Raw genomic sequence first — 15,195 nt, 5'->3', positions numbered from 1 at the left:
AAAGAAATCTGCTGGGAAGAGATGACAGTAAAGGATGGAGACGGCTCATGAAGAAATGTTCTATTCGAGATGATTATTGAACAATGACACAGTGGATACAGGAGAACACTAGGTATAGAAATGAAGAAGAACCATCGAGACTAGACTTAATAATCACATCTGAACCTAGAATAGTAGAAAAGATTGAATATAAAACACCAATACGTAAAAGTGACCACATATTGATTGAACTGGAACTAAATGAGGAAAAATACATGAAAAAATGAACAATATAGAAAAGAAAGAATGATGTATGAAAAAACAAACTTTGATCAAATAAGAGAATTCTTTCAAAAAGAAAACTGGGAGGGAATATACAAAGAAGAAACAACAGTGGAAGAGAAATGGAATATTTTGACAAAAGTTTATAAAAAAAAAAAAAGTGTGGAAAAGTATGTTCCAAGACAAAAACAAGAAAAAGAATATGTAAAGTGCTGGTACAACAAAAAAGGCATAAAATCATTCCCACCCATTCCATCCCTAAATACACTCCACACCCCTCCACCCTCCCTCTTAGCACCTCCTGGATGACAGGTCATCCCTGCACCTTGTCCACTGCCCTGGGTCAGAAGCAGTGTCGCAAGACACAACACATCCACAGCAAGACCGCTTCGTTAAATCGGCGACCTCCCTCTCCGTCCCCCCATGCATAAAAGGAGAAGACGGGGAGAAATCCCTTCGGGCTGCGTCAAATTTTGCTCACACATACTACCTCATCCCCACCCCCCTGCCCATTCCACCTCATGCATCACAACATCATCCATATACAACCATTCTCCATTCACTCCTGTCTTCTGTCCTCTCCCGTCCTTCCTCATCAGACATTCCCCTCTTCCCCAAAGCCCCCTTCATCTCATCCATCCACCACCTCCTAGGACGTCCCCTCATGTTCACTCCCTCCACATCTGCCTTCCATACGTCTTTTACTAGTCTTTCTTTGCTCATTCTTTCCATGTGTCCAAACCATCCTAATACTCTTTCATCAACCCTATCTCCCAACTCCCTTTCCACCCCTGTTCTCCTCCTCACTTCTCACTCAATCTAGCCTAGTAATCCTCATCATACTTCTCAGACACCTCATCTCAAACACATTCAAACTCCTCTCTTCCTCTCTTATGTTCCATGTTTCTGCCCCATACAGTGCTGTTGGCACAATCACTCCTTCATATAGTCTCCTTTTAGCATCCATTCCCAAATGTCTATTCCTCATTACACTCTTCAATCCACCAAGGCATTTAATTGCTTCTCTCAATCTACATTCTACTTCCACCTTTTCCTGCCACATTTGCACCCAAATATCTAAAACTATCCACTTCCTCCAGTCGCTCTTCCTTTATGCTCACTTCCAGTCTATTGCCACTTTCACCCCTTGTGTATCTCATCACCTTACTTTTACCCACATTTATCTTTAGCTTTCTTCTATCACATACTCTCCCAAACTCTGTCACCAACTTCCTCAGTCCCTCCACCGATCCTGCCACAAGCAAAGTGTCGTTCACAAACAACAGCTGGCTCACCTCCCACTTTTCTCCATTTTTTTTAAATATATATATATATATATATGTATATATATATATACAGTATATATATGTATATATATGCATATATATATAATAAAAAACTGAAAGTGAATCATATTTTTCACTTCTAATACAACCAACAAAAAATAAATACCAATATTTCTTACCAAGTTACAACACAAACAAAACCTAGTTGTATCCTCACATTGATTGCCTGGAGGTTTATTTCTTCTTGTATTTCTGTCCTCTACTTTTTGTATTTCTGCCCTCCTTCTTTTTGGCATTTTCAGACTCCTTAACCTCATAAATTAATTACCAAACCACACTGCACCGTGGTCATATCAGGACTGCAGCCCAATGCATGAGATGTGAATCATGCAATCACACAATCACAACATTGGTCTTGTGCTGTTCCCATCTACTTCGGCTGCCAAGTTCTGACGTTGACCTTGGCCTGGGTACTCCCACATAATTTAATTGTATGGCATTATTGTATACCTAGGGTTATTTATTTATCTATGTATTTTTGTCACACCCCAAGAAAGGAGGACAAATGCACGTCCGGCATGAGGTTGTGCTGGATGGAGGACAAAGTGCTGAAAGGGAGGACTGTCCTCCCTAAAGGAGGACATCTTGCCACCCTAGTCACATCACAGCCTTAAACTGATATCTCGAGAGAATCTCCAAGGACATTTTTGTAGCCGGGCATGTGTTTGTTTTTTTATGTTTGCAAATATAAGGTCCTAGTTACGTGACTGCACAAATTTGCTTGTATGCAGACCTTTCCATCTTTGCAAAGTATGTGCACACCCATGCGAGTCATTATACTGACCCGTTAAACAAATGCACACTATTTTAAATGTGTATCATTACCTTCACCAAGGAAGTTAGGCTTTAACTAGCGTTTAACATTCATGAAAAAAGTTATACACATATTTCAATTCAATTTTGTGGACCAGTTAAACAAATGCACAATGTTTTAAGTATGTATCATTACCTTCACCAAGGAAGCTATGTTTTTACCAGCATTTAACATTTATGCAAAGTTATACACATATTTCAATTAAATTTTGTGGAAAGTCTGGTCTTGAGTCAGATCCGGATATGCTGAAACAGGGTTTTTCAGATTTGCCACCCTGGTATTTATAGATTGCATACAAATTTTGAATTGTATACAAAGTGGGTTCTATCATTTGTAATGTGGGCAAAATTATCTTCATTTTGTGACCCTGATGTTGGTGAAGGTGTGCCCTCTCCGATTACCATCAAGATTTTTTTTATATATATGAAATGCCATTTAGATTTGGCTTTCCATAAATAAGACAAATCATTAGGCATATATTCTAATTATCTCTTTCTATATATATCACAATAATGTCGTAGCACATTGGTAAAATAAAATTTTATCCCACCATTGGAAGAGAAGACACTAACAGAACTTTCGATGTTACTGTCTTCTTTACAGAACTGACAAAAACATTTAATATGCATTTCATATCTATCTGGCTGGTACAGAATGAAGTAAAAAAAAAATAACACTGATGACTGATTACCTTTATTTAAACTTTCTAATTTTGCAAATAGCTACAAAAACACACAAGTCCATTACTAATTCTCAGCTTGTTTATTTCTAGCTCCTATCTATTTCTTCTCTCTTCTATCTTTCACATTCCCCCACTCCCTATACACATTACCTAAATTTATTGAATTTCTATATAATTGGTAGCTTTTCACTCTCACAAGCATATCCAAATGGGATTCCCCTTAACGGTTTGTTTGTTTTTATTTGATTCCATGTCTCTGTGCACTATTTACCAAAGCTCAGCTGCCTATTTTTTCAACAGTATTCTCTTTGGTTAAAATGTTGTTATTCTTGAAGAGTAGGTCTTTGTAGGAAAATCTACTGATTTCTTTTTCTTTTTCTAATACAATTTGATACATGAAAAAAAATGGAATCGTATCAAGTATTCACAATTATCAGGCCACCAGGACTATTATATTTGGGCGGTGAAACTGATACATGCTTCTTGATTTAATTCACTCAACTGAGCAAGTATTGGTGATGAATAACCATCACAGTACAATCTCAAAGCTACACATGAAATTAAGAAATTGCACATAAGGTCATTGACAGATTCTCAAAATCACACTTTTCTCTGGTTTTGAATTATAAAATTATACAATAAAATTATCTAATTGGAAAAAAAAAAAATCATCTTGAATACCTTATGTGCACATAATTTTTTCCCCTTTGTGCATTTGTTGTAAAGCATGTGTGCATGCCTACAGGCACACAGCTTTTAGGGTACATCATTCATTGCACAGGTCTAGAATTTTTAACAAGTGTGAGTCACCATGTGACATTTGAGAGACCTCTTTTGTGAGAAAGCTGAACCACACAGGTCACACTGGAAAGGCTTCTCTCCTGTGTGGGTCCTCATATGCTGTGTGAGAGAATGCTTTAGTGAAAAAGCAGAATTGCACTGGTCACACTGGAAAGGCTTCTCTCCTGTGTGGGTCCTCATATGTCTTGTGAGATGACCCTTTACTGAGAAAGCAGAATCACACAGAGCACACTGGAAAGGCTTCTCTCCAGTGTGAGTCCTCATATGTCTTGTGAGACCATCCTTTACTGAGAAAGCAGAATCACACAGAGCACACTGGAAAGGCTTCTCTCCAGTGTGAGTCCTCATATGTCTTGTGAGACCATCCTTTACTGAGAAAGCAGAATCACACAGAGCACACTGGAAAGGCTTCTCTCCTGTGTGGGTCCTCATATGCACTGTGAATTGACCCTTTTGTGAAAAAGCAGAATTGCAGAGGTCACACTGGAAGGGCTTCTCTCCTGTGTGGGTCCTCATATGCTCTCTGAGACTACCCTTTTCTGAAAAAGCAGAATTGCAGAAGTCACACTGGAAAGGCTTCTCTCCTGTGTGGGTCCTTATATGCTGTTTGAGAGAATACTTTTTAGAGAAAGCAAAATCACATATGTCACACTGGAAAGGCCTCTCTCCTGTATGGGTCCTCATATGCTCTCTAAGATGACCCTTTTGTGAAAAAGCAGAATTGCAGAGGTCACATTGGAAAGGCTTCTCTCCTGTGTGGGTCCTCATATGCACTGTGAATTGACCCTTTCGTGAAAAAGCAGAATCGCACAGAGCACATTGGAAAGGCTTCTCTCCTGTGTGGGTGCTCATATGCTGTGTGAGGGAAACCTTTAGTGAGAAAGCAGAATCACAAAGGTCACACTGGAAAGGCTTCTCTCCTGTGTGGGTCCTCTTATGCGATGTGAGATTACTCTTTACTGAAAAAGCAGAATTGCAGAGGTCACACTGGAAAGGCTTCTCTCCTGTGTGGGTCCTCATATGCTTTGTGAGACCATCCTTTTTTGAGAAAGCAGAATCACAGGTCACACTGGAAGGGCTTCCTCCTGTGTGGGTCATCGCATGACTTTTGAGGTGAATTTTGTTCCATTTGAGATCACCCTTTTCTGTGAAAGTAGAATCGCACAGGTCACTTTGGAAAGGCTTCTCTTTAGTATGGTTCATCAAACAATATCTAAGATGATTTGTGATATAGCTGTTTTGCAGATGTAACACTGGGTCCTTATCATTGTATTACATGTATGGAATTTACGGATAGCTCTTCCAAAGATATGGTGATAGGTACCCTCATCCTGGACAAAAAGAAAAGAAAAAAAAATTATAATAATAATAATGATACACTGTAATAGGGTGGTGGATGCTTCATACACATAGAATCTCATACTCAAATCCGTTTGTACCTAAACAAAGGCCTTGTAGTTGCCAACACCTAACATAAAATAGATAGAAATGTTGTGCTATGAAATATTGCATTCTACTTTTTCATTAAAAATAAGCTAAAAATCACCCAAAGCCTACATGCATACTCACCCCACTATGACTCGAATGACTCAAATTTTGTTCTCGGTTTTTCCTCAAGTCACGAGATTTGGAAATGGAGAATGACCTAACAGCTGCCACAGCAGTCATATTTTGATATAACTCAATAACATTCCATGTTTCAACTCATTAGATCTGAATCTAAATAGGACCTACTCTAGTAAGGTTTATTCAGTTCATGTCACTCATCTGACTCAAATAAGTGATGCAAGTCACATCCCTTTAAATATACTGGTAAATAGTGTACCTGTGTTATTAAGTACACCATAACAAATACGATTAAGCAAAAAAAATGTAGAGGTGTTTTCCATATTTCTTTCTTTTCACATTTAGTAAAATACCTGTTTGTCTAATAGAAAAAAATCAGAGATACCTACTAAAACAATTTCAACAATCATGACATATTATTTGGTAAATAGAAATGCTAATGTGTCACATACCAATCATAGCACATTAGAAAGTTTAGGAACGGAGTGCTTTAGGGCCCAGTCCTTTCCCCCACCTTTAACCTATACATGCATGATATACCCACGTACCACACCTCACAAATACAAATCTCTTCCTACAAAGATGTGATAATTACATGCACACACCATATGGCACAAATACTCGAAATGGGAAGAAATGATAAGTGGTGTTCCACAAGGGTCAGTACTGGCTCCAATCATGTTTGCCATATATGCAAACGACATGGACAAAGGAGTTGAATGATATATGAATTTCTTTGCAGATGATGCAAAAATATTAAAGAAAGTACCAACAAATGAGGACTGTGACTCATTACAATCAGACCTGGACACAATCTGGAAATGGACTCAAAAGTGGGAGGTGAACTTTAACATCAAGAAGTGTAGCATAATGGAGTTTGGTAATAGCAAAAACAGAATTTCAAAAAATTACAAAATTGGTGACAATGAAATTAAAAAAGTGCACTCGGAACGGGACCTTGGAGTGATAATCAGCAATGACATGACACCGGACAGACATATAAACAAAATAGGAGGTGAAACATACAACCTACTAAGGTCAATGAAAGTGGCATTTGAATACTTGGATGAAGAAATGAGAAAAATAATGTTAGTCACATTGATTAGACCAAAACTGGAATATGCAGTGACACTATGGACACCCAGTACTAAAAAGAATATAAGGAAACTAGAAAGAATACAGAGAGCAACAACAAAGTTGGCACCAGCTCTTTCCAAATTAACATACGAACAAAGATTATTGAAGCTAGAACTACAAACACTAGAGCAAAGAAGAGAAAGAGGTGATCTACTGACTATATATAGAATCATGAAAGGAATGAAAATCCTTGACAGAAAAGATTTACTAAAAATGACAATGGAAAAACAAGAGGTTATGAAAAGAAACTCAAAAAGGACAACTATAGAAGAGATAGGAAAAAGAATAGCTTCCTTCACAGAATGCTGGATATATGGAATAACTTAGATGAAAAAACAGTGTGTGCAAATATTATTCATGATTTTAAGAATAAACTTGATGCTGAAAGATACAAAGACGGGTCACCACGAGCATAGCTCCCTTCCTGTATAATACAACTAGGTAAATATATAGCCAAAGAAGTACAATAGCCATACCTACACATTCAACACCTGTCTCACCACAAATACACTCAAAATAACCTCAACCAAATCCAAAGCCATATTTCCCACCAACTGGTTAGCGCTGGTCCTAAAACACTTCCTTGTGGTATCCCACTTAACACTTCTTTCCATTCATTCTTCTCCATTAACAATAACTCTTTGCTTTCTTCCAAGTAAGAATGTCTCAAGCCATCTGTATATTTGTACAGTTATTCCATACATTTTTAGTTTGGTCAAAAGTCTGTTGTGGTGGACTGTGTCAAATGCACCTTAAGTACTTCTAGAGTTGTGGGACACCCTTCAATAAATCTGTACCGTTTGTTGCTTAGCAAATTATTCTCCTTCATATGATTAAGTACATAATATGAATATCTTTGCAATATATTACAAGTAATGCATGTGAGACTTATTGGTCTGTAGTTTTCAGCTCTTCTTTTATTACCCTTTTTAAAAATTGCACTTATATTGGCTGTCTTCCAGTCCATTGGTATTCTGCTGCTCTGGAGTGTTGTTGTAAATAATAGATAGAGCCTCACTTATCTCATGGCTCATCTCTCATAGCACTCTTGGATGAATTGAGTCAGATCCTGGTGACTGTCAATTTTCAAGTTTGTCAGATGTTGCAGCACTACTTCCTGTGATATCTCAACTTGGTTGAGCTGGCTAATTTCTGGAACTCACTGCTCAAAGGTCAGATCATCAGTATCACTTTCCCTAGTAAAGACTAATGAAAAAAAAAAAAAAAAAAATGGGTAATGTTTGTTCTTTCTCTATATCAATTGTGTACAGAATCTTACTCCTTTCAATTTCATCCTCAAGATCAGAAATGTTAGTTGTAGTATTCAGCTTACTCTTGACATACTTCCAAAATTTCTTAAGATTCTTTTTTGCTTGTGCTACACAATTTTCTATCTCCTATTATTACATAGGTAGCAATTTCTTAACTTTATTTCGCTGCCTCATGTATTTCTTATATTTGTTATGATATTGAATTTCCATGTATCTTTGCCAACATCTGTGTTTCTTATATATTCTATATTATGTCTAAATTAGATTTGTCTTTCATTGCTGAAAGTTCAGAGAATACTTTAGTTGGTGTGTCCCTTGTCACCGTTTCTTTTTCTCCTTGAACAGCAGCCACTGATGTTCTAAGCCATCCGCTTCCCTAATCTGGTGCACCCATTCTTCTGACACATAAGTCTTCATGGCAGAGCAGTCATCTTTGTCATATAGGTATGTTTTACAAATATTTCTATATTGTTTAGTATAGCAGTTGTAGTTAATCTCGAGCATATTGTGGTCGCTCTTGCCTAGTGGTGCTGTAATCTCAACACCATCTACCATATCTTCTTCATTTGTAATTACAAGATCTAGCAAGCTTGGTATATTTGTTCCTCTGCCCCTTGTAGCTTTTTTGACATGTTGATATAAATATGCATACCATAGGACCTTCACAAAACAAAATTCACTAGTGTATTCTCCTCTTGGTGTGGTCCAATCTTCCCAGTTAATCCTTGGATAGTTAAAGTCCCCTATTGGAAGAATGTAAGAATACTCAATATTTGCTAGTCCTTTTAACATTTGCATCAGACTTTCTTCACCTTCATTAGTAATTGCAGGACTCTTGTATATTACATCGATCAAAAGGTTATCGCCATCTCCCAACTGTGTAGAGTGGCCCATAGTGATTCATGGAATTGTATTGTATCAGTCTTTTGCATAGATATAATATTTTGCATACATAATAACCCCTTTACCCATTCCCTGTGTAAGGTCTTGGTTTAGCAATTCATACCCTTGTATTTGAATTTTAGCTTTAGTCAATTTAGATCTGGTACTCTTAGGTTTCACTTCCACTATTGCTATTATATATATATATTTTTTCATTCTTAACTTAGTTTCTCCATTTTGTTTACCAATGATTCTGCATTTGTATACCAGAATAAAAATTTCTGTGTATCAGTTATCCTAAGTCTGATGCTTGATGATTTTGTTGTTAGGTTTGGTGCTTCCTGATTTTTTTTTTATCCACATGTATCCTGGAGGCCCTTGTACTCTGCACAAAATATTTCCTGATGCATCATTAACTTTCCACTCTTTTCCCTGCTCTACCAGATCCTTCAGTTCAGCTCTCTGAGTAGGAGACAAGTCTTGTTGCTTATATATTTTACTGTATTCTTCCATTACTGTAGCCATTTTCAATTTTCTTAGTACCTCGATCTTTGTTCTCAGACTTTCAAAACCAACAAGTAATGGACATGATTTTATCTAGGCTGCAGTTTCATTTCGCACTCTTCTTTCGCAAGTGGAATGCTATTAGAATATTGTTATTACTGATGTTCATCCATATACCAATGTGACACATTTCCACTATAAATTTCCAGTCTTCCTCAGATCTTTTTTTTTACCATCGTCATCTCTACTTTCTGGCACACCATACATTATAAGATTGCATTTCCTGGATTCCTCATCCCTGAATATCTTGATTGATTCTTGTACACTATGGCTTACAGATACTTCTTGATTTTGTCCACTACCTGCATGGATTGCACTGCCTACTTTTTTGTTCCAGTTCCTCGTTTCTTTTAATCATCAATCACTTATCGTGTAATCTTTTGTCCACTTCCTCCATTTTTTCTTTCTTTTGTTATAATTTTTTTGGCTAACCTTGATTCTGAAAGTTCTGGCAACACCTTTTTTGTTATTTCAGGAACAGCATGTTCCAGTATTTTCTTATTAACCTCTTCAGTACGGGGCTTAAATCTCGCGGGCAGCAGCCGCTGCCAGCTGTACGACGTGTCGTAATAATACTCGCATCATAAAATATAGTCACCGCTTATATCGATCGTTCTCTCTTTCACCCGTGAATTTTGAGAACCATAGAAAATGTGACTAAAGACAGTTTAAAGAGTATGTAAAAACGCAGGGGCAACTACAATAAATATAATCAAGACGCCAATATGGCAGCCTCGTGTATCCACTTGCTCCTCATGCCGCCTATGTATGCGGCACCGTATGGAAGGGGTTAATACACTGTACATTATCTTTATTAACTTTAGTGTTAACTATTTCAGTAATACCTTCAAGCCGTTCCTTTACTTCTTGCTCAAACCTATCTTGTCTCTCAAGTAGTTTAACTTGCTTCACTACTAGGGTCTTAACTGCTTGCAGTATATTCCCATATCCTATTTTACATCGAGTACAGTGCCAATTCATTTGATCCCCAACCTTGTTCTCTATCTTTATAATGGCCTCTTACATATGAAAAACAGGAAATCATCAGCATGAAGAGATCTTTCTTGCTCATGGTTTGTCCTCCAATATGGCAGCATATTTATAATCACATCACTAGCAGTGGTCAATAGGTCAAATGACCTGCATCCAGTATCTAAGATTACAATTGGGAACGTATAATGGAAATTTTTAAGGCATGCACACCTAAACAATATAGCAATAGAAAGTCATATATCAAGTTTGTAAATTATGATACATCGACATAATATATGCTTCTCTGGGCAGAAATCGATAACAGAAAAAGATGCCAAAAGTGGTACACTATTGAATGGAGCTGTGATGAGTACTTGAGACACTATCCTTATTTTGATAGATGAGGCAGTAAAAGAAATTAAAGTATGACAACTTCATCTAACCTACCCTGCATTTAGTAATATGGTACCTGTAATGCTAGAGGTCATCAGGGTTGTCATCATCAGGGATGTTGACAGCCGGTTTTAACATCCAATGAGACTGTAGGGTGTTGAGGAGCTTCACAGCTTCAAGAAAAGCATGAAGCTCAGCTCCATAGAATGGTTTCAAAAATATGATGCCACTTGGAGTGGGAGAACACCCAGTACACAATGTAGTCATCACCATCATCAAATTGACATTGACAGGACTGGGCAGATGACAACAAGGCATCTCAAATCTATTGTCACAGCTCCATTAGGTACTGTATTTGCTTTAAGCAAGGTTTTTTTTTTTTGTTATTTATATCCACCAAGAAAAATATGTATTATGTAGATGTATTATAATTTACAAGATTTCTTCTAATTTCTTATTCCTATAACATTTTGATGTGCACTTCTAAAAATAAACCAGTATAACTACTCAGAATACAGTGTAATGCAATGACTTGGGCTTCTGGAGTCAATATAAAGATTTTACTTGCAAGAATATCAGTGCATGCTAAATTCACAGTGAACTTCATCAATTATTTTCGGACAGAGGAAGACAAGATGAAGCTCCATATCTTAATAAGAATGTAATAACTATGTAAGCAAAAACTATACACGTTGATAAATGTAAGATGATTGCCAATCTCAATTTATATTTGAAATTCCTACTGACATTAAATTGCAGTATTTATATATAGGCCTCAAAATACTCAAAATCATGATAGGAGCTAGCCAATGATAGGTAAGAATTGCAGCTATGAGACCAGTGAAAAATCTTTATACAAAGATTTTTGCCAACTTCAATTTACTAAAAATCACTACCAACATTACTATTAATTAGCGATATTTACATGTGGGGTTCAGAATACTCAATGATAAGAGCTAGCCAGTGATAGAGGTAAGAAATGCAGTTGTCAGATCTGACCTGACCTAATCCTTTGATAGATACAAAAATGTTTGCCCATTTTTTTTTTTTTTTTTTTTTTAATAGCTACTGACGTTACCATAAGTTTGTGGTACTTATATCTGAAGTACAAAATACTCAGAATGATAAGAGCTAGTCAGTTATATGGGTAATTACCGCTGTGAAACTGGCAAACGTCTTGATAAATAACACGTTTACCACTGCTCAAAATCCCTAATACACTGCCAAACGGGAATTGAAGTGTAACAAATGTGAACACACTATGGATGTACTATGGTTACCTTACCCTTAAATAGCTGCACTTACGAATTCAAGAAGAAAGCACACTTATTTAGCCTGTACAAAGCACAACCACGAAAACAGGATCTTCAAATAGCTGAGACGGTGATAACTCAAGTCTCGACAGATTATGTTGTCATATGTAAACAAACATGGGTGCTGTTACTCTCTCGGCAATGGACATCGTACGATGGTGTCGTTCTACCATTCCTTTTTTACGCTCTGCCATTAAGCAGAAGTATCTCATACTCCATTATCAGGCACTTTTAAGATTATGCTATTTGGATAAAACCAAGACTATAAAATGGTAGAAACGTGAATTTTAGTGTTCTAACTTCAAAGTTATATTTTCCTACATGAAAAAAAAAATCTCCTCAGTACATCATGCAGTACAGTGGTGGTGGTGAGCTCTGGTGTAATGTGGTGACATGTGCGTCACTTGGTTTTCTTCCCCTTCATCTCACAGCAATATTTCCCAAAACGACAACATAGCATCCCTTCTTTTTTGATGGATGAAACACAGTAAAATACTTTTATTTGATGTACCTTTTTACTTATGCTACATTATTTAAGCAGTGTACACAAGATATACCGTAAATTTTTAAAGGGGCCCGTCCGCATTGTTTGAGAACAATTTAAGATTGTGACTGAAGAAGGATCTGACAAAACACAGACGTTTCTTCCATCTCCAAAGCACTTCCACGGTACCTTGAGGCACTCCTCTTCACCTAAACTCTGGAAATATATATATATATATATATATAATATATATATATATATATATATATATATATATATATATATATATATATATTGCAATAAGAACGCTAGGAACGTGTGTTTTATAAATGCAAGGTAACCACTTATGAAAATAAACAAACGGAGCAGAGTGCTTTCGTATATTACATCTTCAGTGTAAATTACAAAGAAAGAGGGTACAGCAAACATAATATATAACAAGAGTATAAGGAACTACACCAGGAAAGGTTGTGGACGAATTCTTCGGGCGTGGGTCACACGTCCAGCATTCTTACATTTTGTAATTATTGACTATTTCCTTACAAATATAATGATCAATTTTGTACAATCCTAAGCTAAGGTTAAAGTTGTTATCATTTGTGATTTTAACCAGGCAGTTCAATTAAATTTCTTTCGACAAAATTATTGTTGAAAGTAATCACTCTTGCGTTTTCCCAGTTGACACTGAGGATGTAATATACGAAAGCGCTCTGCTCCGTTTGCTTATTTTCTTAAGTGGTTACCTTGCACACACACACACACACACACACACGCACGCACGCACACACACACACTTTCGTCGAATTGACGGCGAAAATTAGTGTACCGATGAAAAAGAAAAATCTACGTGGATCTCAACGTCCATGAAGTGCCTTATTGTATTTATAGAGAAGGGGAGTGCTCGTGGTGTGGTGGGGGAGTGATAGGGAAGGGATTATTGAGGGAAATGGAAGGAAATGAGGAAGAGAGGGACATGGTCCAGGAGGCCAGGCGTCTTGTAAACAAGAGGCGGACCGACAATAATTATTTTCGTGACGACGGGATCAACAAAAATGTAAAGATTAGAAATATAGATAATAGCAGCACAGCGGAAGGTGATGATAGTAGTTTCCAGGGATTTAAAGAGGGTGGGGGGGATACCAACCTCCTACGATTGGCAAGACGAGAGGAGAAACTTTATAAGATGACCGAACATTGGGAAAACAGGTTCGGTAACGTAGCCAAAATTGCGTAAAGAGTTGAAAAATTGGAAGAACTAGAGATGGCGAACAAAAATTTAACTAATAAAATAGAAGAATTACAAAGACAGTTAAAAGAAGTAAAAGAGGAGAATGAAGAATTAAAGAGGAATAATAAAGACAACAAAGAGGCCATAGCAAAGGAAGCACAGGGTTGAAAAAAAAATCCGGGAAAACAGTAAAGTTGCATTAACTGACATAATTAAACAGCAAATGAAAGAACTGAAGACTCAGTTATCAAAGTGATGAGACAGAAGGAGAATTTGGTAAGAGACTTAGCAGATAAAAATAAATGTATAATTATATTAGGAATGGAGATAGAACTTCAAGAATCAATGAAGAAAAAGAAGAAGTAAGCAGTTTACTAGATTTAGTTCAGGAAGATGAACCTAAAATCATGAAACAAATTGAAGAGATGTATACACTCGAAAAGTATAGTCCAGATAAGACCAGAACAATTAAGATTAAATTCAAGTCACAAACGATGGCAGAGAATATCTTAACAACAACAGGGAAACTAGCAGCAAGTGAACAATATAAAAAGGTATGGATAAAAAGAGGAAAGAGAGGAGGAAAAAATGAAAAGACATGAAGCTAAGAAAAAAAAAACCGAGATGAGAACAGAGTCAGAAAAAGAGAAATTCTATTGGAGAGTTGTGAATATGAAAGTAAGGAAATACGACATACTAGAGAAAAACAAAAGGGAATCAGAGAATACAATGGAAGTGGCAGAAAACTAAGAGTGTCTTACACAAATATAGATGGATTAATAACAGGACTGAATGAGCTGAATGATTATCTGAAGGAAAAAGAACCGGACATAATGGAAATTGCAGAAACGAGATTAAAAGGTCCACCACCACCCAACAGCGTAGGACATAATGCATATAATTATTGGATTAGAAACAGAGAGACAAAGCAAGGGGGTGGAGTTATGTTCCTGACTAAGGATATAAACGTGAGGTGTGTCACATATGGAAAGAATACAGTAGAGATGATTATGATCGAAGTGGAAGACAGAGATAAGAAGAGCAGAAAGTTTGTGATAAATCATGTGCCTCCAAAAACAGCCTCGTGGGAAGAGAGTGAACATAAAAGTATGTTAGAGGACACAAGGATAACATTAAATAAGATAATGGAAGATGGAGGAAGAATAGTTATGATGGGCGACTTTAATTGCAAAGAAATCTGCTGGGAAGAGATGACAGTAGAGGATGGAGACGGCTCATGAAGAAATGTTCTACTCGAGATGATTATTGAACAAACAATGACACAGTGGATACAGGAGAACACTAGGTATAGAAATGAAGAAGAACCATCGAGACTAGACTTAATAATCACATCTGAACCTAGAATAGTGGAAAAGATTGAATATAAAACACCAATACGCAAAAGTGACCACATATTGATTGAACTGGAACTAAATGAGGAAAAATACATGAAAAAATGAACAATATAGAAAAGAATGTAT

General features: G+C 36.8%; 1 protein-coding gene across 2 annotated transcripts; it reads right to left on the bottom strand.

Moving 5' to 3' along the window:
* Positions 1-2,618: 2,618 nt before the first annotated feature.
* LOC143031747 (uncharacterized) lies at positions 2,619-12,133 on the bottom strand. Of its 2 annotated transcripts, none has more exons than XM_076195977.1 (2): positions 11,995-12,133; positions 2,619-5,235 (listed from the first exon to the last, which is right to left on the bottom strand). In XM_076195977.1, exon 2 carries the CDS (start codon positions 5,105-5,107, stop codon positions 3,896-3,898), a length of 1,212 nt encoding a protein of 403 aa, XP_076052092.1. In that variant the 5' UTR covers positions 5,108-5,235; positions 11,995-12,133; the 3' UTR covers positions 2,619-3,895. The 2 variants fall into 2 exon arrangements, with proteins under 2 accessions (XP_076052092.1, XP_076052093.1); XM_076195978.1 differs by having other exon boundaries at positions 11,975-12,106.
* Positions 12,134-15,195: the final 3,062 nt, after the last annotated feature.

The sequence above is a fragment of the Oratosquilla oratoria genome, chromosome 12, assembly GCF_046742065.1.
Source record: "Oratosquilla oratoria isolate Oo_2021 chromosome 12, ASM4674206v1, whole genome shotgun sequence".
In the NCBI taxonomy this organism is placed as follows: Eukaryota; Metazoa; Arthropoda; class Malacostraca; order Stomatopoda; family Squillidae; genus Oratosquilla; species Oratosquilla oratoria.
This window is presented reverse-complemented; position numbering and strand designations above follow the sequence as displayed.